The 27,584-nt window shown below is 40.8% G+C and overlaps 3 protein-coding genes across 5 annotated transcripts in view; all 3 read right to left on the reverse strand.

Moving 5' to 3' along the window:
- ddx46 (DEAD-box helicase 46) overlaps nt 1-2,729 on the reverse strand; it is a 37,083-nt gene extending 34,354 nt beyond the window's left edge. For both annotated transcript variants that reach the window (XM_008115513.3, XM_008115512.3), the window contains exon 1: nt 2,593-2,729. In XM_008115513.3, the coding sequence (XP_008113720.1) occupies nt 2,593-2,609 (17 nt within the window). In that variant the 5' untranslated portion in view covers nt 2,610-2,729. The remainder of the gene's footprint in view (nt 1-2,592) is intronic.
- A 1,931-nt stretch (nt 2,730-4,660) lies between these two features.
- On the reverse strand, nt 4,661-13,784 carry camlg (calcium modulating ligand). The gene is made up of 4 exons (XM_003223946.4): nt 13,328-13,784; nt 9,347-9,798; nt 8,843-8,908; nt 4,661-7,924 (listed from the first exon to the last, which is right to left on the reverse strand). Exons 1-4 carry the CDS (start codon nt 13,509-13,511, stop codon nt 7,733-7,735), a joined length of 894 nt encoding a protein of 297 aa, XP_003223994.1. The 5' UTR covers nt 13,512-13,784; the 3' UTR covers nt 4,661-7,732.
- A 12,677-nt stretch (nt 13,785-26,461) lies between these two features.
- Nucleotides 26,462-27,584, reverse strand: part of sec24a (SEC24 homolog A, COPII coat complex component) — a 41,149-nt gene continuing 40,026 nt past the window's right edge. For both annotated transcript variants that reach the window (XM_008115511.3, XM_008115510.3), the window contains exon 23: nt 26,462-26,788. In XM_008115511.3, coding sequence (XP_008113718.1) covers nt 26,674-26,788 — 115 coding nt within the window. In that variant the 3' untranslated portion in view covers nt 26,462-26,673. The remainder of the gene's footprint in view (nt 26,789-27,584) is intronic.

Here is a 27,584-nt window from a genome sequence, read left to right on the forward strand (position 1 = left end):
ATTAGATGAATGGCATGCTTTGTGGAATAAGAGAAGATCAACGAAAACTGAATGAAGCACAAATAGATAAAATTCTGAGTTAAATTCTTGGACACGGTTAATGGGGAACTTTCAGCTCTTCAGAAACTTAATTTGGAAAGGTCCTTCATTTTTATTTGGCTGTGTAGAAGAATCTTTAATGAAGTGTAGATATAATGGTCTTTTAACATTTGCTTTACATGTGGTTTTTGTTATATTTTTCTTTATTCTACACGTTAGGGCGTTGAGAGCCATCATGTTGTAGTGATTTGAGCACTGAACTATGACTCTGAAAACCAAGGCTTGAATCCCCACTCTTCCATGGAAAATCACTGTGTGATATGGGGAAGTCACAGCCACTCAGAGAAAAACAAAGGCTCCGAACAAAGTCTGCCAAGAAAATATTGGGGTCACAGTGAATCAGAGATAATTTGAAGATGTGCAGAACACACACATTTTGAATTCTTGGGTTCTGTATTGCAATAACAATGGAATTCATAATAATAATAAATAATAAAGTAAAACCCAATGCTGCTGCTTCTTTTGAGTTACAATAAACTTGAGCTGAGAATCGTTTTGTGTCTAACACTGATTAACAGCAATAACCAATCTCTACAGTGTAAACTATTGACATGCATAGGTTTAAAAGGAAAACAATATTCAAAGCTACCCTTGTAAAGACTTCTGAGCACACCACATTGAATTACAAACAGTTTCAGTTTACTTTTAAAACTGACAATACTGTCCTCTTTTCACTGCCAGATAAAATTCAGATTATCTGCTTTGAACAGGATTATATGACAGTGTAGCCTCATATAATCCACTTCAAAGCAGATAGTGTGGATTTTCTGCTTTAATAATCTGGATTATATGGCAGTGTAGAAGGGACCAGTATGAGGTATTTGAATAACATAGTCCAACCAAAAACATTCTTTCTTGGTGTCTTGGTTTTTAAGCCTGTTCTTGGGGTTATTTGTGGCACTGACTCAGAAAACTGCACTGGATAAACCACATCAGCTCCAGTTTCTTCTTTGTGGTTATCATGGTTTTCTATGAGTGAGAAGATGAAAACTGGTATATGGCATATGTTCTGTATCTCAAAAACTAGAACTGATAGTGGAAAACTTGTGCCATTTTGGGAACCAGCAGGACAAATATACCCAGAAACAGGACTAACAACGTATCAAAATGTGTGTTGGCCAGTGTAATTAATTCTTATTTACAGATAATTACATTACACTAACAATGCATAATAATACAGGACCTCATTTACATTGACCATTTAATGCAATTTCAAACTGGTATTGAAGAAAGTATCTTTGCTGTGCAGATGATTACATAGGAAATTCTAGTTGAGGCCTGTATAGTGATGACACAAACCACAGAACACTGATGCATGTTAAGAGTTTTCCTTCATGTACTCTATGAGGGAATTTGTTGTGTGGCTGCTGCCTTTCAAAGCTAGCTTCGAACTGCATTAAACAGTCAGGGTATATGGGGTCTAAGGCCCCTTCCACAGAGCTGTATAAAATCCACATTGAACTGGAATACATGGCAGTGTGAACTCAGGTAACCCAGTTCAAAGCTGATAATGTGTCTTATCTGCCTTGATATTCTGGATTATATGGCTGTGTGGAAGGACCCTAAATCATTAAAACATGTCTAATCTGCCAAACCAGGATGCATGGGAACCATGTGGCCTTCAATGATTAGGAACAACTGGCTGAAAAAGTGGAGGGCTGCAGGATCCCTACCTTCCATGCAAGAAACAATTAATCATAATTGATTAATGTAATAAGAAATCTGGAAATGACACATGCAGTCAATCCTCTGTAAACACGAATTCAACTATCCAAGGGCTAAAAATATTTAATAAACTTTTTTTTAAATCCTTCACTTTGACATTTTATATAAAGGACACAATTTTATTGTAAATCATGGGATTTGAGCGTCTGTGGAGTTTGGTATCCATGGGGCTCCTGGAACCAAACCGTAGTGGATACCGCGGGGGGGGGGGGGGGGGGGACGGCAGCTACAGCAACCAAGGGCCCTTCCACAGAGCCATATAACCCAGAATATCACGGCAGAAAAACCCAGGGCCCTTCCACACAGCCCTTTATCGCAGAATATAAAGGCAGAAAATCCCACAATATCTGCTTTGAACTGGGTTATCCGAGTCCACACTCAGATAATGTGGGCTTTTCTGCCTTGATACTCTGGAAGGGCCCCCGCAATATCTGCTTTGAACTGGGATATCTGAGTCCACACGGCCATATATTCCAGTTCAAAGCAAAAATGTGGGATTTCCTGACCTGATATTCTGGTTATACGGCTGTGTGGAAGGGCCCCAAGAGACAGGAGGAGGAGGTCTGGCACCAGAGCGTCTCCTTCAAAGCCTGTCATTTACATCAGGAGCGATGAAAGGGGGCCCCGTCCCTTCGACCCCATCTCCACGCAACCCCCCGCGAGACGCTGAGGGCTGGCCTCGTCTCGGCCTGGAGGGAGTGAAGCGAGGGAGCAAGGCCCCGGCTGGGCCTAGGCGGAAACCCCCGGAGGACACAGCCGCCGGCTCACCTGGACTCTCGCCCCATGGCGCCGCTCACGAAACACGGCCTCCTCGTTCCGGCTTAATCTCTCGCGGCGCAGCGACGTCCGCCAGCCATTTCCGAGGGGCGAATGAAGCGGAAATGAGGCGTCCCCTTACGCAGAACGCGAAGGCGGGAGGTACTGCCTTCCCACTTCCGGAAGGAGAACGGCAGCGCCCCTGGCGGCCGGAGGAGCCGCATGCAGCCAGTGCCGGATTCTCCTCGCAGGGACTCGTTTCAGCATATTTGAGAACACAGAAATGCTGGACCACTCTTAACAACTACCATACCAGACTACACAGAGGACCATTGAAATCCGTAAGCATATGGACAATTTCAACAGAAAAGACAAAACCATGAAATTGAACAAAATCTGGCTATCAGTATTTAAAAAACTCTAAAATTCAATGCTAATCAAGATGGCCAATTGCAACATTCACACCTGCCTCAAGCAGACAAGTTTTTTCTCCCACCCTGCACATTCCACAGATATATAAACTCCACTTGCCTAGTCTACAATGGACCTCACAAGCTCTGAGGATGCCTGCCATAGATACAGGCAAAATGTCAGGAAAGAATGCTTCTGGAACATGGCCATACAGCCCGGAAAACTCACAGCAACCCAATCTTTTTTTGGTTGGTGGCAGTGTGGGCCTTAAGAATCAATTCCAGCTTAATGAGGACCCCAAGGGCACACCTACACTGTAGAACAGGCATGGGAAAACTTTGGCTGTCCAGGTGTTTTGGACTTCAACTCCCAAAATTCCTAACAGCGGGTAGGAATGTGGTAGTTGAAGTCCAAAACACCTGGAGGGCTGAAGTTTGGCCATGCCTGCTGTAGAATGAATGCGGCTTGACACCACGCCAACTGCCATGCTATGGCTCCGTGCTATGGAATCCTGGGAGCTGTAGCTTGCTAAGGCATCTGTGCTCTTTGGCAGACAACGCAAGAGGCCTTGTAAAACTACAACTCACAGAATTCCATAGCATTGAGCCATGGCAGCTAAAGCGGTGTGAAGCTGCATTAATCCTACAGTATAGATGCACTCAAAGGCGAATCTATTCCTGTTTTTCCTTGGCAAGATTTGTTCTGCAGAGGTTTGTCTTCCTTTGAGGCTGACAGAGAGTGACTTGCCCAAGGGAGCTTAAGAGGCTTCCACAATCGACTAGACATTTGAACTCCGGTCTCCAATTCTCAAACTACCACACATGTTGTTATGCCCTTGCCTTCAAGTTTCCTCCTGAATTATGGCAACCCCCTGAATTTCCTAGGGATTTTCTTAGGCAAGGAATTCTCAGAGATGGTTTTGCCAGTTCCTTCCTCTGAAATAAAGCCCAGAACATCTGAGATTGATTGGCGGTCTCCCATCCAACCAGGGCAACCCTGCTTGACTTCCAAGATCAGGTGAGTGATGTCTTGAAGGCATTTATGTGACCATTTTGAATGCAACACTCAAAATCTCTACTAATCCCTGCTGTCTCTTTGTACTGGGCTGATATGAAGTTGTAATTTTTGAAACACCATTCCCGATGTATTACTAACCTACCTACATCTATTTGTTGCATGTTTCAGTACAGTCTCCGACTTTCAAACATCTGACTTACAAATGACTTACACTTAAAGGGTGTTTCCTTGACAAGCCAAATTTTTCAAAATCCAGTTATCACAGAGACAGAAAGTAAGGTGAAATCCTCTGAACAGGGGCACAGACAGAAAAACAAACATGACAGGGGGTGTCAACCCTTCGCTGTGCTTGCCAAAGCATGTGTGTATGTGTGTGTACAGACACACATGGTTGGAGTTACTTAAAAATGTACCTGTTCCAACTTACAAACAAATTCAACTACATAATCTATCTTGTTCGTAACTGGCGGGGGAGGGGGGGGGCTGCCTGTGTATATTATTATTTGGCAATATACAGTATAGGACTTTTTCCAAATAGTGAAATCACCTTATGAAAACTGGAAACAATCAGTAAATCATCTGCCATCCTATGCAAAAAATTTTATTCGATACTCAAGTCATTTCAAGGCAAAAGAAAAGAAAGAAAATACAATTAAGTTTAATAAATTTATTAGAACCAGCATAGAAATAATATTGAAGAACATACATGATCACATGAATTTAATACACACAGGAGCTCTCGTTTTTGCAAAAGGACATATGGAACACTTCCTGACTGTTCAACAATTATTCTAACCTATACTTCAATTTTCACTGCAGAGAAGAGGGCGACATCCAAAAATCTAGAAACGTGGCTTTTAAATTAAGAAAAAAACATCCTATTGGATTTCAGATTTACTCTTCTTTTTTGTCACTGGCAGGCATAGTTGAAATACATGACATTAGAAATATCATTAGAACAGACCCAATTTGTGTGCTAATTATAATAGGTTTGACTTAGATGGCAAGACTGTTGAATTATCAAAGGCTCAGACTATTTTGGAGGTTTCTATTATGAGCCTGTGAAAGCCATTAATTAGGCAGACAGAATTCTCAAAAATTAACTCCATTTCAGAATCCTTTTAAGTTTATCCATTATATTCAAATAAGACATTTCAATATAACAGAGATATAATGAGACACCTTAATAAGACTAGTTTGCTTTGGAGAACCAAACATGAAAATTATAAGATGACATTTTATTGTAGTGTAAAAACCTATTGGACACACCAAAATTTATCCAGGCTAGAATCTAAAGAGGAAGCCAATATTGGCTTAGAAAGAACCCATATTTAAGGACAGATTTTACTCATTTTTAATATTGATTTTTAAAAATGATTGCAGTCTTATTTGTTGTGGCAAAAATAAGTGTGAGCCCCGGTTCATTTTATTAATCTTACTATAGGACACATTTCTTATGGAACACATGTAATCAGAACATTGACATTCAGTTCAATTATATGTAGTATTACAATTATCAGGAAAGTTCCTCCAAACCCTACTACAAGTTAGGATAGCTTCTGGTGGGAAACATATAGTTTTGATTCCCAACAAAAAACACTACCACCTCTAACAAGATAAATTGTTTTAGCCTGTTTAACCATAGAGATTTAGCATTAGCTAGGCAACACTTAAGTGGCACATAGATTTATGAAGTTCATGACAATTGAGGAAGGCTATTCGGACAAAAGTCAAGAGAAAATTAATTATCTGTTAGAACTGAGGTGTGCAACTTGTGTCATACCAAGCATTATTTGACTGTAGTTCTCAGCATGCCTTACCATCCAATGTGCTAGCTAGGACTGATGACAGTTATAGTCCTACATCACTTGGAAGATCACACATTATTTATACCTGTTTTAACACAATGGGAACTAGACCACAGGGGTCTACTTTTTCATTGAATCCTTTCTGATGCAGCACAGGAGTCAATGAAAAATTAGACCAGCAGGGTCTGTGATGGACCACAGTTTGTTTCCTTGTTGTTTTGGCTAGCCATTGCAACAGTCAAGCACACCACTGGAACACCTGAAAACAGAAAACAGCCCTCACACAAGTAAAAAGCCCAGTGGCTGCACAGTCATTCTGTTCAGTGTTATTTTTATACCAGTCCTTACTTTAGTATGAGCTTATCCTTGATCAAGTAAAGATCAAGTGAAAAAAATGTATCATTTTTTTCACGATGTATAACAATTGGGATTTACAGAAACAACTTAAAGATAAAATGTTTGGGGAAAACTTCCTTATCTGAAATATATGAAGAACTCTAAAGGCAAGAAAAGGTTTGATTATGTTACTGACCACTTGACAGAAGGCTTCCGGAACATAAAGGTTTATTTAGAACTGTATCACTGGTTTCAGTAGAAGCAGTTTCAAGTAATTCTTTCTGGTCTTGTTGTAAGACCCCATTCACAGTACACCTTTTAAAGTCTGGATTGAACATGTTCTCTGCTACCTATCTTATAAACTAGAATCCATACAAAGCAACAATTTAACTTAGGACAAAGACTAATTTTTAACATATAAAGCCCCCTTCTTCCTCAATTACAAATAAATACAAGAATTCCTAAAATTGTCCAGGCCAATGAGGCCAAGCCATATGTGCATGTATTCCTGGAAGAAAAATGTAGGAAACATGATTCAAAAGCCTGTATTGGTTTATACTACAATGAATTAAAACAACAGAGTGATGATTAAAACTGCCGACATTGTTAGATGCCAAAGTCTAATCACTGAGAGCAGTTTGTAATCTGCAGTGTTCACTTAACACAGTAAATTTGATTAAACGGAATTTGTTAGGATTCCTATTCAGTTGTAAAAATTCATGAATGCTCAATGGGACTAAAGACTGGATTTTATTACCCAGTTTTTAAGCTCGGCATTCACATTTCCAATCAACCCTTCCCAATTATAAAACAAACAATGACCTACAACAAGCTTAATTCTGTTGCAGTAACAGGAAGCTTGAGAGTTGACTTTTGTCAGAATCTCTAAAGGCTAAAAATGTATGAATGGACACTTTTACAGCAATTTAACAGTATGAGTAGTCCCTCAGAAATTCCTCTGGATAGATGCAGAGCATGCTTTGCATGAATATTAGGCCAGCTTCCTTTCTCAGAAGGAACCAAGATCCTGTGGGGATTTGAAAAGGAGGCAGTTTTCACTGATTTCCTCTTTGCACTAAACTCCCCATAGCCCTTTTACGGTGTTTCAGAAGGTTCCCCCACCCTACTGGAGAAATTTCAGAGAGCACAGAAGGAAAGTAGACTGGGTCAAAAAATTTCTTCATCCATTTTGTAACAGGAGCCTGGTCATAAAACATTATGCCATTCTGTCAAGCACAAGACCTCTGCTATCGACTGTTTTTATACTAAAGAGCCAGGGGAAAATGTTACAATTGAAGAGGGTTCCTTGAATAGGGTAAAGAAGGACAATATTCTAGAAGAACAGAAAGGCTCTGCACTTGGAATGCTATTTGTATTCTGTAACTAAGACATCGTGCACTGTCTTTCAAACTATAATAATTCTGCATCAATGCTAGGACCACGTCCTTCCCTTCAGAAGTGTGCTTCCAAAGCACAGAGACAATATGAATGGGATAACCCTGTTTACATATCCAGAGACATGTACAAAACCCAAGATTGATGCAGTCCTGTTGAAGACACCACACCGACGTCCACAGCCATCAGGGCACTTCTGAACCGAAAAAAAGGAGCAGTTCATGGCAGAAGATGAAGGTAAAGAAATAGACACAAAGGTCAGTAAAAACATCCCCCATTTTGCTGTAAGTGTCCATGGAACGACTAATAACTTCTGCAGGGATACCAGAGAGTAAAAGAGCAGCTGTTAAAACTGTAGTCTTTGTCTTCTTTTCACTCTGCATAAGAAAGAGGGGGGGGGGGGAGGAAGATTACTTCCACATTTCACTTTCATGTTCCCAGCCTTCTTTTCAAACCAACTTAAGACACCTAGGATTAAGATCCAGCTATAAACCACCTGACATCTTGCTTTAAATGAAAATATTCTTTTTGTCATGGCACCACCAAATTTCAGCAGAACAGTGCTAAATGTACTAGAGGTTTGCAGGCCCTTTGACCCTGGAAGTTTCCAATCCGTGGTCTAAGGGCAGTTCTACACAGACACTATAATTCAGTTTGGAAGTGGATTAAAACAAACACACCATGGTGGCCACAATATTCAGTGATTGTGGATTGGAACTGATGCCAGGAATTGCAGTGTCTGTGGCTAGACAGCAGTTGAAAAATGTAGTTTTTTCCTCTTAACCAGTCTGCTGAGATGTGTTGATGCACATATCCACATCTGTTCAAAATCACCCAGGTTTCAAGTCCTGCATGGGATATATCTAATCAACTGCCATGCATTATCTGGCTTATTCTGGACTTTCTGATGAGTTTTTCTAACATGCTGTTTCTGGCTTGATCCATGCTACAGCATTTTGTGGACATCCCATCCTCGAGCCAACCTCAAACTGCACTGCAGTGCCTGTGTAGAAGTACCCAAAGTTCAAAGAGAGCCAGAAGCAGTTACTGTAACAGAGAAAAATGGGATATGATGATTGACATCTAAGTCTGAGCACCTCTAACAACTTATAAGTTATTATACAGCAGAAATAAATTCCCAATTACTCCCAAATATGTGTATAGAATACTAACTGGAAAGCTCTAATGTCATTTGCTAACACACTGTTTATTAATCTAAAAATATTCTAAAACGGAAATTCTTTGCTGCCATTTTAGATACATTGAGAATATTTTTGTCCTGAAAAAGTTCTTACCTTTGGGAAATACTTGGACAATCCCATATATGCAAGTTGTAAGGTAAGAAAAGGAGCAAATATTGACTGTGGGGAAAAAACAAATATTACATGAATTAGAAAGTATAGTAGATAGAATGAGGAGTTAAACTGAAGAATAGAGAAAAATTTGTCTTTGTGTGAAGAATTTCAGCCAATGCACATTCTAGGCCAAGGCTTTTTTTTTTTTAAGTCTTGTATTCTGACTCTCTTGCTATTTGGGCAACGCTTGGAAACCTTGAAGGAATCGCTCATACTTTGACACAAGATAATTTAAGCCACAAACTTTAGTATTATCCTTAAGAACTACCATTTAGTGCAAGCAGATGTGGAAAAGTAGACAAACTGGACTAAATTCTAATCACTACTTAGCTATGAAATCACTGTGCAGAATAAATACAAAGCATGTTCTACAATGCTGACAGTAAAACAAACAAGTAGGAAGGAGAAATATTTAAAATACTGTCTTTTTTTGTTTCTGCTTACCAAATATTTGCACACAAAAGCTCTAACTCCGATGGCAAGTAGTGCACACCCAACTAATCTAAAAATGCGGAAAGAGTCAAATTCTTCCACTGCATTTCCATTTTCTTGGCTCGGCTTCTCACTCATGAGCTGGTTTCTGAGCTTCATGGCTTCGTCAAATCTTGACAAGTACTGGTCTAATCCATGGCGAGGGGCTCGTTGAGGAGCCTCCAACAGATCCCCCCTGCTGCGCTGCCGGAGCTCGCCTGTGCCATCACTACCAGCCTCGGGAGGTTTGTTAAATGTGTCCTTTCTCTCTCCTTTGTACTCCCCTATGCTGCCTGCATGGTCGGCTGTTCCTGCCAAGCTGCAGACAGTATCCCCAAGCACAACCCGCTTAGAAACAGGAGCTGGAAGAGGGCTTGGTTTATCAGATTCAAGCTGAAGTTTTGATTCCGAATGGCTCTCATCATCTGAAGAAAAAAAATAGAAAAAAGGACACATGATACAGCTCAAATACTTTAGGCTAGGCTTCTAGGCCTAAAACATGAAGGTGCTGTGGGAATAAATATTTTATTTAACAAGGATCAAATAAGAATGCTGTATATCTGGCACACTCAACTCATATCTATCTCTTGACCTTTAAGCACTTTCAGAAAGGTAGTAAGAAGCATTCCAGCAATGTTTCTTTCCAACAGAAGATTGCCTTTGATCTAGCAAAGCTTTTCTGCTGGTAGAGAGGAAAAGGATATTTGCTGACTCATCAGTCCTTGGCAGTCCCTTGAAAATTTGTATCAGTGGATCAGGGCAATTTCTAAGAAAGTTGGGTAGGGCACTTGGCACTGAACACAGAGCAGGGAATACCGACTCCAGCTGGGAGACATTCTGGCTTGGAGAAATAAAAATTCTGGAACATGGCCATACAGCCCGGAAAACATACAACAACCCTGTGATTCCGGCCATAATAGCCTTCGACAAAACATTCTGGAGTCTTTTCCCTTGTAGACCTGAGACTATCAAATTGCTTCTTATCAAAGGAAATAACAGCACTTCCTTTATAGGTTTTGAAAGAACGCAAAGGCTACAAATTCAATGAACATTTTACAAAGCTAGCCATACTACTTGTGTTTTATTGCTAGTTTAATTTTCTTACTGCCAATTTAGGATTGCATATTTAAGTTGCCTTTATCAATATTTTTGTGAACTTCCCAGGGAAAAATAATGAGGGACCATTGAAATAGCACAATATTGTAACACAATAAAAATGATTTAGCCAGACTTACGGGAATGCCCAAGTTAAGCAGGTGAAATTAGAGGGGAAGCAGTGCAACCATAATGTTCTTTGAACAACAGATTTTTCATATTATATGCTATTTCTCAAATTACACTATGCTACAACATCTTTCTTCAAACTAGTGCCCTTCAGAGATATTAGACTGTAAATCCTATTACCTTCAGTAAGCATAAGTACATTAGACTGGGCGAAGCTGTGCTAATCATCAGAGGACTGACTTATACTTGGTGAACTTGGGACTTGCAATCAAGCACCACTCTAGCATCTTTTGCTACTGGGTTTTTAGGAAGGTAAAATTATGGTGGCTATTTATGCTGCCCACAGGAAAAGAGGCAACAGGTCCCTAAAAACCTGTTTTGAGTGAACAAGTGCAGGACGTTTTATCCTCATGGTCTAATTTTGTGCTTGCTGTTACACACTAGGATGGAAGGAAGAGATCCCACCTAAACATTAGAAAAAACTTCTTGCTTGCAGGCTCTTCAGCAATGGAATATACTGCCATGTGGTGGAATTGCCTTCTTTAGAGAGTTGTAAACAAAGGCTTGTGGGCAATTGTTGAGAGTGCTTTGATAGTGTATTCCTGCCTGGGGACTGGATGGGCCTTGTGGTCTCTTCCTTCCTAGTATTAATATAGTAGACTCCCAGTTAACTGAAATCCATGGGGACTGGTAGATATTGGATAAATGTAGTTTCTAGTTGCTTAAGATTCACTTTTAAAAATAGGCTTAATACTATACCCCATGCTGTATCATACCATACCATTAACTCTGCATTGACTGGATATTCATATTGAAATACAGTAATTGAAAGCAAATAGTGCTTACTATCAGCTACACTCCTTCCTAGATTTGGAGGATCTGAAAATGGAAGTGCATGCAATGGTAACCTGAAAATTGGATTTCTACAATGTACTTTACATTGGGCTACTTTTGTACCAAGTTCAGAAACTCCAGCTTGTTCAAAACACGGCGGCCAGATTGGTTACGGGAACATCCAGGAGTTAACATATCACACCTATCCTAAAGTCACTCCATTGGCTGCCAATTAGTTTTTGGGCAAAGTACAAGGTGTTGACCTTTAAAGCTCTACGTGTTTTGGGTCTAGTTATCTATAGGATTGCCTTCTTCCATACCCTGAGGTCCTCTAGGGCGTGTCTGCTCCAGCCTGCCCAAATCCAATTTGCAACCGTCACCCAAAGAATCTTTTCATTGGCCACCCCAAGAGTGTGGAATGACCTGCTGGAAGAGCTCCGACATCTGAATCAGTTGTCAGAATTTAAGACTCAAGTGAAGATTGGTCTCTTCCGGCAGGCCTACCCAGACAGTTTTAATGACACATTTTTAAACTTCAATTTTAAATCTAATTTTATTTGTGTATTTTAATATGTATTGTATGTAAATATGTTTTAATATGTGTATTTTACAGAGTGTTTTAACAATGTTGTAACCTGTCTCAAGCTGTGAGGAGAGGCAGGTAAGATATAAAATAATTGTGATGCTGTGAGTCTTCCGGGCTGTATGGCCATGTTCCAAAAGCATTCTCTCCTGATGTTTCACCTGCATCTATGATAGGCATCCTCAGAGGTTGTGAGGTCTGTTGGAAACTAGGCAAGTGAGGTTTATACATCTGTGGAATGTTCAGGGTGGGAGAAAGAACTTGTTTTCTTGAGGCAAGTATGAATGTTGCAACTGGCTACCTTGATTAGCACTGAATGGCCTTGCAGCTTGAAAGCCTGGCTGCTTCCTGTCTAGGGAAATCCTTTGTTGGGAAGTGTTAGCTGGCCCTGATTTTTAACAGTTTAGAATTTCCCTATCTTCTGAGTGTTGTTCTTTATTTACTGTCCTGATTTTAGAGGTTTTTTTTAATACTGGTAGCCAGATTTTGTTCATTCTCATGGTTTCTTCCTGCAAGGCCATTCAGTGCTAATCAAGGTGGCCACCTGCAACATTCACACTTGCCTCAAGCAAACAAGAGTTCTTTCTCCTACCCTGGACCTTCCACTGATATATAAACCCCTCTTGCCTATTTTCCAACTGACTTCACAATCTCTGGTGATGTCTGCCGTAGATGTGGGTGAAACGACAGGAGAGAATGCTTCTGGAACATGGCCATACAGCCTGGAAAACTCATAGCAACTCAGTGATTCCAGCCACTGACAGCACAATAAAATTATTATTAAAGACAAACAGAACATGAGACTGTTTTACTGGACTATAAAAACAGCTTTAAGTGCAGTATTATTTCCACGATTTTTGGCAGGTTGGGTTGTTGTGTGTGGACTGGTCCATGAGGCCATGACGAGTCAGAAACGACTGAGTAAATGAAGAAGAAGGGTTGTTGTGCATTTTCCGGGCTGTATGGCGATGTTCCAAAAGCATTCTCTCCTGACATTTCGCCCACATCTATGGCAGGCATCCTCAGAGGTTGTGAGATATACAACCAGGCAGGTTGCTTGAGAATCTGTTGCAAGCATTCAATAGTTATGGTATGATATAGTTAGGCCTATTTTTAACAGGGACTCTCAAGCAACCAGATACAATTTATCCGGCCTTTTCCAATCCCCATGGGTGCCGGTTAACTGAGAGTCCACCGTATTCCATGAAAGCGGCTGCGCCACTCTTCTGAGGCTGGGAAGGACAGCGCGGGAGATCCCAAACAAGGCCCTTGTTCCCTTGGCAACGCCCGACCGGGCCCCGCCCCTTCCTCACCTCCTCCCTTCGGCCGGTGGAAGCCCATGATCCGGTTGATCCGCTCCTCCGAGTTCATGAGTAGCTTCCTCCGGCGGATCTCGGCTCGGCGCTGGGAGGCCGTGAGACCCGCGGCCGAGGAGGAGGAGGCTGTGTCGGTCGCGTTGTGGCTGGGGCTGCCGCCGTCCAGAGGCTCCGGTTCCATTCTCGCCCGCACCTCAGGCCTCTCCCCCGCAGGCACACAATGGGACTCACCAGGCCGCGCTCTAGCAGCCGCTCGCTAGTGCGCATGCGCCACCGGACGCCATTTCAAGCACTGCCTCCAGAGCGTGAAACGAGCGGCGACATCTTGGGTGAGGGCAGGAGCCGTTTGGGCCTGGGAAAGCGGCTCGAGACCTCAGCCTGTTGCCGGCGAGAGAGTGCCCTTAACAACGATGGCAGGAATGACCTCGCTGGGGGAGCGCGTCTAAGCGAGGGAGGGAGTTACCGCAAGAGGTTGGACGGCAGCGTGGAATGACCTCATCTGCGAGAGGGGGCGTGGTCACAGTGGTCTCCAAAGCGGCGCTGTCGATGGCAGTGACGCAGGGGTGGCCAGAAAAGTACTATAATAGGAAGCGGTGTGGGCCTCTGTATTTTGAATTGCTTCACAATACACACCGCGTATCCTTTATGAAACAAGCTTGGGACCAGAAGTGCTGTGGTGTTTGGAACACACACAATGATAGATCTTGGGGATGGGACCCAACTCTACACATGAAATTCGTTTATGTTTTATGTTTTAACACACTGAGCCTCCGATGGCTCAGTGTGTTAAAGCGCTGAGCTGCTGAACTTGCAGACCGAACGGTCCCAGGTTCAAATCCCGGGAGCGGCTTGAGCTCCCGCTGTTAGCTCCAGCTCCTGCCAACCTAGCAGTTCGAAAACATGCCAATGTGAGTAGATCAATACGTACCGCTCCGGCGGGAAGGTAACGGCGCTCCATGCAGTCATGCCGGCCACATGACTTTGGAGGTGTCTACGGACAACGCCGGCTCTTTGGCTTAGAAATGGAGATGAGCACCAACCCCCAGAGTCAGACATGACTGGACTTAACTTCAGGGGAAACCTTTACCATTACCTTCATATACACCAGGCAGGGGCCAACTTGGGCCCTCCAGGTGTTTAGGACTTCACCTCCCACCATTCCTCACAGCCTCAGGCCCCTTCCTTTCCCCCCTCAGCCGCTTAAGCTTAAGTGGCTGAGGGGGAAATGAAAGGGGACTGAGGCTGTTAGGAATGGTGGAAGTGGAAGTTCAAAACAACTGGAGGGAAGGCTCAAGTTGGCCCCTGCCTGATATGCAACTTATAGGCATAGCCTGGAGGCAGTTTGGTATCGAATATTTTAAATAATTTTGCACATTAAGCAAAGCTTGTGTACATTGAGCCATAAAAAAAAAAAACAATGTTAAGCCATTCCCTTAGCCCAGTGGCTCTCAAACTATGGGTCCCCAGGTGTTTTGGCCTACAACTCCCAGAGACTCCAGCCAGTTTACCAGTTCTTAGGATTTCTGGGAGTTGAAGGCCAAAACATCTGGGGGCCCACAAGTTGAGAAGCACTGCCTTAGCCACTCCTAGGGACACTTTCAGCCAGTTTCCTTATGTCAAATGTAATCATCTTCACTTTTGGAACCAAATATTGTCTGTGCCTTTTATCCATATTTTTTTAAAAATAAAACAATTTCGTGTATTAGTATTTTTTCAAGCCTTCCATGTAACATCTGAGAGCATTTAAACAGCACAGGTGCTATCATGAGTAAGCAGTGGATGGCCCGTGGAGGATGAAAAGTGGGTCATTTATGCAATACCACTCGAAACAAACTGCCAATGGCACTGTTCCGTCCCCCAGAGGTTTGGTTTGCATTTTTTATAGTTATAGAAAATAGCACCTGTTTTTATTTGCTCCAGGGTTGCTGCAGATTCTGCAGCAGTCTGATAGTTAGGATATTAGCAGAGTTTATAGCCAGTTTGCAAAGCCTTGCTGCTATAGGCTTGAAATGTATCATTTTGTTCTGGAGACCGCCCCTTTTCCTGGGGAAGGAAGGCTCCATTTTGAGAAGCCTATTCTGCCTTCTAGACTGAAGGAGAAACATCATAGATGTGCTTGTGTGACCAAGCCAGGCCAACTCTGAAAAGGCCATCGTAAGTACAAACAAATGACCTGCCTTTAAAACCAGTGCCAAGCATAGATAGGGGAAAGACCTGTTCTTTCTAATAGCTTTGGCACTGGGGCAGAGAACATCTTTTGATTTCTTTGCCACTGGAGGAAGCTCTACCAACTTCGCCTCAAAAACTAGCTTTGAGCTTAGTTATAGATCTTTTGAAAGCAGCTCAGAGCTAGGGTGAAAAGGATCTCTGGACCTCTTTGCTTTTGGTGGAAGTTAATCCAGCAACCTAAAGGGGGAAAGCAAGCAAGGAACATCTGCAAGGTTTTATAAGTGGACTGTTTTTATTTGCAACTTTAATTACAAGTGCCAAGTCTGCCAAGGACTTTGTGAAAATAAAATTTTGTTGGATTGTTCTACTTGAAGTGCCTTTGGTTACTGGGATTTCCAGAGCTTCTAAGTAAGGCCCCCGCAGTTCATCTGGGCAAAGGAAGAAGCACATCCTAAAGCTTAAAAAGGTGCCTGGATGTGACGGCATAGGCACTATCCTACATACTAGGATATTCCATGTTCATAAAAGCCCTTTAATTGTTGTGTTCCTTCATGTTGTTTTTAGCATGCCTATGGTGAACCCATCATGGGCGTTTCTTGGCAGCCAGATTTCTAATTAGTGTACAAGGAACATACTACTACTCTGTTCAAAGTGCTGGTCTTGGTCTATAAAGCCCTAAACGGTTCTGGTCCAACTTACCTGTCCGAACACATCTATGAGCCAACAAGAGCTTTAAGATTGGCTGGGGAGGCCCTGTTCTCGATCCCACCTCCTTCGCAAGTGTGATTGGTGGGGACAAGACAGTAAGGCAGGAATGAAGGGGTAGGAGGAAATGGCCATATAAGGAGGTACGAGCAGGCCAGGAACACAGCCGATGGGTTATCACATGGTTTCCCTGAAATCATGTGTTTTGAGAGAAACGAAAGTAATGAAATGTAATACTGCACCACAAATATGCACCAATGGTTTGATATGTGGGCGGTCGTAAAACTGAACCCACTGAATTGTATAAATAGACACTCGACCCTGTCTGCGGGGTTCTCCCTTTTCAGCATCTAGTTGTGCGTGGGATGAACCTCTGCAGCTGCAGGAAACTTTTAGTAAACTGCTTTCTTTGGAAAAAACCTCCAGTTGTCTGTCTCCTACTTCCACTGCGTCCGCACAGACACACAAGCCGAGAAGAGGGGAAGTCTGGTTTCCGCTACATTTTCTGGTGACCCCGACGTGATTCCACAATAAGACGGGCCAGGAGATCGGAGACGGATCCCGTTGGCGGGACGGTCCCAACTCGGCGGTGGGGGCCAGAGGCAACTACCGTGAGACGAGAAGGGGCCCCTGAATATTGTAAGACCGGCTGCGGTACTTGCCTCTGATGCCAACGCCGGCCGACGGTGGGAGCCGCAACGACAGCGAGGTTCCAAAGAAACCAGGCAGGGAAAAGGATCCAGGGAAAAGTCCAGGGGCGAAGGTTGGTCCGACGTCTACAGCAATCTGGCAAGTATAGTGGTTAAAATGAGACACTAAGGGAACAGCGCCGGGAGGGACACAAAGGTTCCCAGGGAGGTATAAAGGGGTTCTGTCTTGTGATTCCTGACACACACCGTTGAGTGTCCAGGTGCCCAGTCCAAGGCAGTCCCCTCTATTAGGCAGGATGGGAGGCAGTGGGTTCAAATCCACCACCCCATTACAGTGTATGTTAGACAATTTCGGCTCAGTTGCAAGTAGGGCCGTAGAAGGAATTCCCCAGAGAACAAGACTTGTGAGGGTGCCCCAAGACCAAGTCGTGCAGGGCTCATGAGGAGTCGCAACTCCCGGGGAAAGGAAAAAAAAAAAAAAACTGTTTGATTTCTTTGTCATGTGTGGGGAATAATGAGTTTCAAGTTCTGCATGTTTCGTGGTAATATTGAAGTGAAAATGAAAAATGAGTCTATAGATTTACACAAAAAATGTTGAGCACAAATATCTAGAAATGTTTTATTACGGTTGAAAAAAAATCTGATTCGAAGAGGGTCTGTGTTAGTTTGCTTTTGCTGACAAGCTGCAGAGAGGCGAGAAAAAGGGAGGGAGTTAAAGTGGTGTTGAGGCTCAGAAAGTTTTTTTTTTTCCTTGTTATTTCTGAGGAACAAAGGCTGTTTTCTTAAAAAGTTTTCCTTTGCACCTGGGCCTCATGCCAAAAAGATAGTGGGAAAATCTTGGCAGACAGCCCAAGGTAAAACGATAAGTCTGTTAGAATGTTTCTTCCCTGTCATTCTGGTTAAACTCAGGCGAAATGCCCAGAGGAAGATAATGGAATTCCAGTGGACAGCCAAGGTCAAATGAAAGCCGCTGTGAACTAGTGAAGTTTTAAAAAATGTAATGTGAATTTAATATGAAAAAAAGAAAGAAAGAAAATGATGATGTAAATGTGTATATATATATATATATATTGGGGTTCTGTCTTTCACCTGGATCTTAAATCCTTGCTTTTGGACTTATTTTGGGACAACTGGGTGAGAATGTTTCATGAGCTGAGATAGAGTGTGTGACTTTATCTAAACAACTAACCACTAATCAGAATTCCTGTGGACCTTGTGTGAATGAGATGTATGTGTTGAATTCAAAATGCATAAAGAGTTATAAACAATGTTAGTAGATTTGTTCAGAAGCAATTCGGAAGCTGTAGATATTTTTTTTTTGGAAAAAAAAATGGTCTTAGGCTTGAAAAAAAAATCCTTGTTTTGAAAGAACAATGCTTCAGTGTTTTTAGAGAACATGGTGCTACAGACTTTAAACCCCTTACAGGTTATAGGGAAATGTTGGAGGTTCTTTTTTTTTTTTTGCAGCACTTTGGAATACAAGGAGAGGAGTTATTGGTTGTAGGGACTTTGTATGGAAAACTGTCACAAGTTGGCAGTGCAAGAAAAAATATATATATATATTTGTTTTTGAAAAAAAATTGACCCCATATTCCTGACACAGAAGGATTAAGAACTGACATTGATTTTTAAATTTTTGATTGACATTTTATTCAAAAAGGGAGCTAGTGCCCAAGTGATAAAAAGTTATCCTTTTGAGAACCAAAGACATGATATAATTGGCTACGTCTCATGTTGCTTCATAATAATTTTGTGAGATTTGGATTCTGGACTTTGTGATTTTGGCCCAACTCTTTCTAAAGGTTACGGAAAGGAAGGACTAGGACTTTTGTAAACGGGACATTAGATCATGCAAATAGGGGCATTTTTTTCCATCGCCCCCAGCCTGGATTTTGCCAGATTTGAGAAGCGGCAGGAGGCTTTTCAACGTGTGTTACTAACAAATTTTGAGCTGTTCAACGAGTCGGTGTAAAAGGGGAATTGAGTAAGTTTAACACTGCAGCAGGACTGGAGTGGAAGATTGCATTGCAGCAAGTGGATACACGATTGTTAAATCGTTTGCGGAAAGGAAAAGAAAAAGATGCGGAGAAGAAAGATTTTGTTGGATTTCAAGACAGATGAGTGTGTTGTCAAAGGCACAACCTCTGAGGAGGCCTGCCTTGGATGTGGGCGAAACGACTAGAGAGAGTGCTTCAAGAGCCATACAGCCTGGAAGGATGAGTATTTCCCTCCCCTTCTTTTCCCTCTCATTGTTTTTTTTGCTACAGGTCCTGAACTCCTGTATGGGATAAACCCAGAAGTCTATGAGACATGCTTATTGAGAGGCCTGGGAAGGCCTATAGGTGTTGCTGAGTGCTAAGGCTGTGATGGAGTGTGGCATCAGGCTGGAGGCTGTAAGGGCTGACCAACTCAACAACATACAATTTTCTATTTTGACCCAACTCTCCTGGATAGGACCTTTTGTAATGGGACATTGCAAATAATTCGGATTTTTTGACGGATTTGAGAGACAATGAGGGACTTTTTCATATGCCATCTAACAACCTTGCTTTTTAAGCCAAAAGGAGGATATAGCACGGAGGCAATGTGACAAAGAATAAAATAAGTTAACCATTGCAGCAGGACCAGAGTAAAAAGGATTACTGCAGATCGCGAAAGAAGGCCCATGGAGGAATCATTTCTCAAGAGGCCATGGAGGGGTCGTTTGGGAGCTGAATAGTGGCCTACCTGCCCCACCCGTGGAGAGACAAGGGATTTCAACAAGATTGGCTGAGACAAAAGTGATGCCGAACAGGATGATCGACAGATGGGTAATCCGTTCCCCCTCCCCCATTCTCTCTCACTGTCTTCCTGCTTTCTTTTTCAGCTTTTTTTGGACTCCTGTTCCTAAATTGGAGATCCATAAGGCATTGTTACTGAGAGGCCTGTTTTCCAAAAATGGAGATCCATAAGGCATTATTACTGGAAGGCCTGTTTTGGAATCCAAAACAGTTTAAGTCTACCCCACCCACACGCTGGGTATACTAAGTATGACAGCTAAAGCCCTGTAAGAGATGGAGATTTTCTTTACAGACTTTTTCTTTACACAGAGACAATTCTTAGAGACTAGAGACTTGATTGGACAAAGAGACTTTCTTCAAATTAACTGAACATTATTCCTTTGATCAAGGAAGAGGAAACACATCCCCAGTTTGACTTTATGCCAAAGACTGAAAAGACCTGAAAGTTGGACATGTATGTGAATGGCCACCTCTGGCCATAGCAACAAATCCATCATCGGAAGAAGCCAAATGACTGGGCTAGATCAGAATTCTACTGTGGACTATGTCCTTTCTAAAACCTGATTAATATTTTTAATCCTCATGTGTTGTTTACCTCTGGTGATGAAACTATGTACAAATGCTATTCTGCGCTCATTTTCCACTGAAAAGATAGCTTGGCTGCAAGCTAGAAGGGATTGGAGGGACCCATAAGTCTGCTCATTTAGTTTGCTTCAGCTTTTGTATACACGCTTCGCAAAAAAAAAAAATGGGGGAATAAGGCAGGAATGAAGGGGTAGGAGGAAATGGCCATATAAGGAGGTACGAGCAGGCCAGGAACACAGCCGATGGGTTATCACATGGTTTCCCTGAAATCATGTGTTTTGAGAGAAACGAAAGTAATGAAATGTAATACTGCACCACAAATATGCACCAATGGTTTGATATGTGGGCGGTCGTAAAACTGAACCCACTGAATTGTATAAATAGACACTCGACCCTGTCTGCGGGGTTCTCCCTTTTCAGCATCTAGTTGTGCGTGGGATGAACCTCTGCAGCTGCAGGAAACTTTTAGTAAACTGCTTTCTTTGGAAAAAACCTCCAGTTGTCTGTCTCCTACTTCCACTGCGTCCGCACAGACACACAAGCCGAGAAGAGGGGAAGTCTGGTTTCCGCTACAACAGGGCCTTCTCAGTGGTGGCCCCCTCAGGCAGGCCCCATCTCTTCTGGTTTTTAGAGAAAAATAAATAAAGACCTGGCTCTGCACATAAGTGTTTGAAGAATAAGTCATCATGGAATTTGACAGTCTGAATAAGGATTATGAGCAAGGATTTTAAATGAATGGAATTATGCACTTTAAGTTTTTAATTTGTTTATTGTTCTATGTGTTTTATTGTTTAACAGTTTTAATTGTTTTAATTGATGGGATATATTTTATTATGTTTTCAATGCCATGGAATCTTGCTGGAGCTGCAAGTCGCCTTGAGTTCCCCATGGGGTGAGAATTGTATGACTTCCACCTGATCCCTTAGGTAAGGTAAAGGTCTGACGTTGAGTCTAGTCGTGACCGATTCTGGGGGATGGTGCTCTTCTCCATTTCTAAGCTGAAGAGCCGGTGTTGTCCATAGACACCTCCAAGGTCATGTGGCTGGCATGACTGCATGGAGCGCCATTACCTTCCCACCGGAGCGGTACCTATTGATCTACTCACATTTGCATGTTTTCGAACTGCTAGGTTGGCAGGAGCTGGGGCTAACAGCGGGTGCTCATTCCGCTCCCGGGATTTGAACATGGCACCTTTTGGTCCGCAAGTTCAGCAGCTTAGCGCTTTAATGCACTGTGCCACCAGGGACCCCACCTGATCCCTTTGCCTTCTATAATTCCCTCTTTTAAAATCATGGGTAGGATTCCACATATTATTAGGCTGCAGTTTCTGATGTTATTTGTCATTATTTCCAATTATTTGAAGGTTAGCAGTCTCTACAAAACTGCAAAAGGCTTGTTCTAAAAAAAAAAAAGGAGAGAGTGGGATAATACAGGAATAGTTCATTCCTCCCCCGCCCCCCTTCCAAGCCTGGCCTGCTTTTTAGGTTACAAAAGACTAACAGAACAACTTCTTTGACAACCGTTTTCAATAGACTTTTTTGGATAGTCTTCAGGTTATATTAATTTCTGTATACTTCATGCACACATTTGTTCATTGAGCACCATCATATCTACTAGTAATATTTTATGATCTGTAGTATGTGTTTGGTTTGAGTGGTTATCAATAGACCCAGTAGGCACCCTAGCTGTATATGTGAAACTATGAATAAAGGGATCACAATGGATCCTTCCACCTATGGATGAAGCAAGTGATGACTCCTCATAGGATTGAGGGGTACACTCATACTCTAGAATTAATGCAGTTTGACATCACTTTAGTTGCCAGGGCTCAATACTATAGAAATCTGGGTTTTGTAGCTTGGTGATGCACCAGCCCTCGTTAGAAGAGAAGGCTAAAGGACTTGGAAAAACATAACAACCAAAATCCCATATCATTGAGCCATGACAGTTAAGGTGTCAAACTGCATTAATTTTACAGTATAGATGTATTATTTATTTATTTATTTGCGACATTTATATCCCGCCCTTCTCACCCCAAAGGTGACTCATGGCGGTTTACAAGTATATATACATACAATATATTATATTATATGACTATATTTCAATATTATTAGTAATATTGCATGTAATATATACAATTATAATAGTGAATTATAATTACATTGTATTACATTATAATATTAATATTACATGTACTGTATATACAATATATTATGTACCCTTAGAGCTCCAAAAAAGGTCACTTCCTAAGCACCTATAAATGAAGCTAAATCAGATATGCATTTGCAATAAAATGCTAGGGTGTAGTATACAGTATTTTTTTAATGTAAATAAATGTATTTAGCATTTTCTGAAATATGTCCTTAAATCTATTTTATGATTAATAGAAAATACTGGAGGGGTTTGAAGAAAATTGACCTAGAATTTAAGGAGTTATAATTCACCTACATCCAAAGAGCACTATGAACCCAACCGATGACAGATCTGTATGCCATCTTGGCACACAGACCCAAAATGGCCAACTCTGAATACTGGTGGGGTTTGGGAGTGATTGACCCACGATTTTGGACATCGTAGTTCACCCGCTATCAAAGAACATTGTGAACCAACTGATGATGGATCTGGACCAAACCTGGCACTCATACTCAACTTTGAATATTAGCAGGGTTTGTGGGGAATTGACCTGCAATATTGGGAGTTGTAGTTCACACACAATCCTTGTGCATTTTCTAATGGGTGCATTCATAAAAAACAAAAGCAAAGACTGATCTTTTCTAATAAATAATGTTACAAATTACCTAGCCTAGGCATCACCAGGTACCTAAACTAGTGGAAATAGAAAAAGGTGGAGGATAACATAGGCAATGTACATGTAACTGATATCCGTCCCCCAATGATTCAATGAATCCTGAACAAACCAGGATTTAATTTTTTCTAACAAAATGTATCTGCATCTGAAAAAGTTGAAGCCAGTGTTACCAAAGAAGTACCAAAGCCCGCCGTTACTTACCTGGTATGTCCTCATGATGAATCTTTGCCCAGAAAGCTGTGCAGGAAGATCCACATTAGTGACATTTCTGCAGGATGCTACACTATTCTAACTTTGTACAGTTGAAACCTTTACATACCAACTGAGTTTTTATTTTTATGATACTGGTTAGAATGCACTGGCATTCATTTTACAGGAAAAAATTACAGGATATAATTATTCAAATAGATCATTCTTGTTTTAATTCCCAGAGTCAAAGGTTGTTTTGTATGACCTCATACCCAGAGTATGAGGTCTGCAGTTCAGCATCACAGCTTGATTTAATAATCAGATAAGTCTATAGCTCTGTATTTAGAAGTAAATCTTGTGGAATTCAGTGAGGCTTTCTACAACATTAGAAGAATGGGTAAATTTTAAACTGTTTCCAAAGACAAAAATGCAGTAATGTACAATATAAATCTGGCAAGCTGTTGTTAATTTGATCATGCATAGAATGACTTCTTACCATACCTAAGACCATTTCAGTCATGGAATACTCACGTTCTCTGCAGTTTCCAACTTTTTTATATATAAAAAGGACTAATAAAGTTTATGTAAGCTCTTTCAATTAATTTTATTGAGTAGCCAAATTTGATAAATTAGCACAGCTAAAATAAGCATTTGCATGTGTTACAAATGACTTTTTACAGGAATAAAACAGTGAAAATTACAAACTGTAAAAAGGGGAACAAGTAAAACCTTGCCTCCAATTCAGAAGAGCATGGTTTACATTTTCACACTGAAAATCAATGTCAGAGTTCAGAAAACAAGGATTAATTAATTACAGTATTTTACACTACTTTACAAAATCAAATTGACTGGAAGGATTTAATTGTTAACTCACAAACAGAAGTTCTGTCACATTTGATGGTCCCTTAACAATCTGGATCCGATTATATATTCTGTTAAGTGAATTCTGAATAAAAGGACATTGTATCCTCATTATTGCAAAACAGTCAAACTTGAGTCAGATGCAAATAATAAAAAGTAAGTACTAATTAAAATGCTGATGTTTGACTGAGTTGAACATCTTGATCAATTTGAGTTATTTAAAAATATTGAGCTAGAAAAATAGAGAACATTTGCTGTGGAGCTCCATGCAAAGATGGATGTATCAGGGCCGCTCTTGCTTACAATAGCTGTTAGACATTAAAATCAACAAATTTAAATTACAGCATAGGCATTTTGACACATAGATATGCCTTGCAATTGTTATTAAAATGTAAGTTAAAGCAATTATTTCCCTACTATAAAGGAATAAAATCAGAAAATTCAGTACTGCAAAAACGAGTATGAATATTCTAAAAAGCATTCTATTCAGATAAGATGCAATGACTGTTAAAGGATCCCTTCCAGAGATTATGGTAAGGGCTGTATGTCTTGAGACATATTTCTTAGTTAGCCCAATACACTGGCTTTCAAAAAGTTAAGCCAAGTGTCTCCCCCTCCCATTCCAAACTAAAGATGTCTGCAGATGGGAGAAAGTTGGACATGGTATTTCATATTAGAGAGCCTCTTCAGAATAAACCCTTATCAAGCCTAACAGCGCTATTGGTAGTTTCAGCATTGTGTGTGTGCAGAAAGCACATATCCGATGAGAGGTGTAGGATGCACAGCATCACTTTATGCATACTGTATATCTGAATGAGAAAAGTAATCTAGGCACAGAAGTTTGTATCTTTGAGTATATCACTTTTGGAAGATTGCTAGGACTGTGTTAGAACATTACTATTCAGGCTTAGGATGTATTGTGAGGCACCCAGTGGATGATTCTCCATTATGCATATGCTCCCAAAGCGGATTATCAATATTTCTCATTAAATAACTAAAATAGAGCCTTAAAAAGCATGGCAGCAGCAAGAAAATACTTCAGTTTAGTAGATTTCAACAGGTATTTTAATCCTTTTTCAATAGAGATTCCCCCTCCCTTCTGTAACATAAGAGTTGCAACTCCATAAGCAGTTTTGCATAGACCACTCTGGACAAATTAGCAGGAAATGTGAGTGTTGTCAAGGCAAATGTTGGTTTATCAACACAGTTGTTTGTTCAGAGAACCTCGGTGACCTTTTGTACATGTATGTACCCATTTCTGGAAGTGGGGAGACTTTAGTTAATCACTTCTTGTTTAACAGAAGGAATGTCCAAAAAGATGTGAGTGAAGTAATTTTTCCCAAACTCTATTTTTGACAGTAAGGGTGAAAGAAGATAACTATGGCAGTCACAAGTTACATCACTGAAAAAAGATGTTGCTACTGCAAGTTACTTATTCAGGTGTTCTAAATGTACTAATATTATTTGTCATGATTTAATTCACATTAGATTTCAGGGTATGAATAAAACTAACATTTATCCTATGCGCTTATAACTAAGCAAAATCTATAATTTTTGCCCATGAAGTAGGATTTTTCAAAACCTTCTCCATTAAAATCACAAATTAGTTCACTCCCAACCCTTTAAATATCAAAATTGCTACTATTTAATTAGATGCCGCTCTGGATTTATTTGGTAGTGTTTCTAGTATATTGTGTATTGTTTAGTTTCATCAATAAACATTCTTTTACTAAGAAAAATCTTAACACATTATAAACATGTGACTTTAAATCTAATCAAATGTAACTTATAAAATGGTCATGACATTTTAGTTGAAATCTCTGTTCCCCTATTTACTTTCAATGAATCAAGATTAAAGACACCATGTTAACATCCACGTTAATAATCTTTGAAACTGAATCAGGCCACTTGATTATACTTCCTATTGGGCGTAATGAAAATGTATTGTTCTTTTAGATACTAGAACACTGATGCATCCTATAGACTTTTAAATGAATATTCTAATATTCATTTTTAATCCTGTTAGACCACTACAAGCTCATTTCTCCCCATCCCATCGTAATCAGTGTTAAAAAGTACTGGACACTAGATTTGTTAAACATTCTAAATATTTTCTCTCCTTCGCAACAAATGCTTTCATTGCTCCTTTTAAAAGGCAGTTTTCAATGACTGACATATATTCAAGACAATATAATTTCCCTGCAACTCAGCTCTGGGAGGTTGTAATTCTAGCAGCAAAACAAAGCAGAAAAACAAAAATAAAGTTAAAACATATTTTTAACAAAAACAAAGTTTCATCTTTTCAATATTACCTTTATCACTCATGCTGAAGCTTACGATGAAACTTTGTGTAGCAAATTAAAGGCATCCAACATATCCAAAATGATTTTAATTGTTTAATGTACAACTGCACAATAGTATACTTATGATTCTGTGGTCCTTTATTTGCTTTGCCTTTTTTATTATTTTGGGAGGGAATCACAGTGAGATTCTTGTCAATGGCATTAGACCAAAATCTTTATAGGAGCATTATGAACACAAGTGTTCTGCACACAGTTATTATCCTTTGACTGGATGAGCCATGTCACAGCGGGTTCATTTATTCACTTGTTGCTGAATATGCAAAAGAAACTCATAGTATGATAAAGCAGATTCTGTTCTGTCTTCAATCATGTTTTGGAGGAAACTTGGTTTCCATGGACTTTCATCCCTTCAAAATAAAATCAGAAGAGAGTGAGAATGCAGATCATCCATGTTTAATTCTTCATTCCTAAAACAGTATTTCAAAGATGTAGAATCTGTCAAAATGCATATCAATGGCCAAGGTGATGCATCGTAATATATAAACAAAGGTGGGTTCTGCCATCATAATGACATCTGACAAAACCTGTCCCTTTCAGCACAGTGGTGCATCAGCCTGAAAGGTTCTGAGGCACTGCAGATGAGTACACTGGGAAATTCTATCTGCAGCACTCTCCTCCTCACAAGGCAGATCAAAAACAGCATCTGGAGTGACCTCTCAGGGCCTCGTTTGTGCCAAGGCACACCAAAACTGGGAAAGAGCTTCAGGTGACATTCCCCAGCAATGCAATCTGCAGTGCCTTGGAAATGGAAATCCTTTGTTTGTGGTGCTGCCAAGCTGACAATGGGAGGATTTGGAGACAGGGCTGTAGTCAAGGGGGGGGGAGGTTAGGGGTGCAACCCCCCCCCCCCGAAATTTTTCCGGTAAAAAAACCTGCTTTGCTCATGAATTTAACTGGTTAATCAAATCCCCATGAGTGCCCATGGAAGTTTATCTGTCTTGAGTATCTACTGAAGTTTATCGATGGAGCCCGATTACTAAAATATTTTGCGTTATGGAAATACTCTTCATGATTCGCTAAAAAAAAGTTTCAACACCCCCCTCCCAATTTTTTTTCTGGCTATGGCCCTGTTTGGAGGTGATATTCATAAGTTCAGTTTACAATTTTTGTAACAATGCTAGTTTAGTATTTAACCTACACAGA

The sequence above is a fragment of the Anolis carolinensis genome, chromosome 2 (assembly GCF_035594765.1).
Source record: "Anolis carolinensis isolate JA03-04 chromosome 2, rAnoCar3.1.pri, whole genome shotgun sequence".
In the NCBI taxonomy this organism is placed as follows: Eukaryota; Metazoa; Chordata; class Lepidosauria; order Squamata; family Dactyloidae; genus Anolis; species Anolis carolinensis.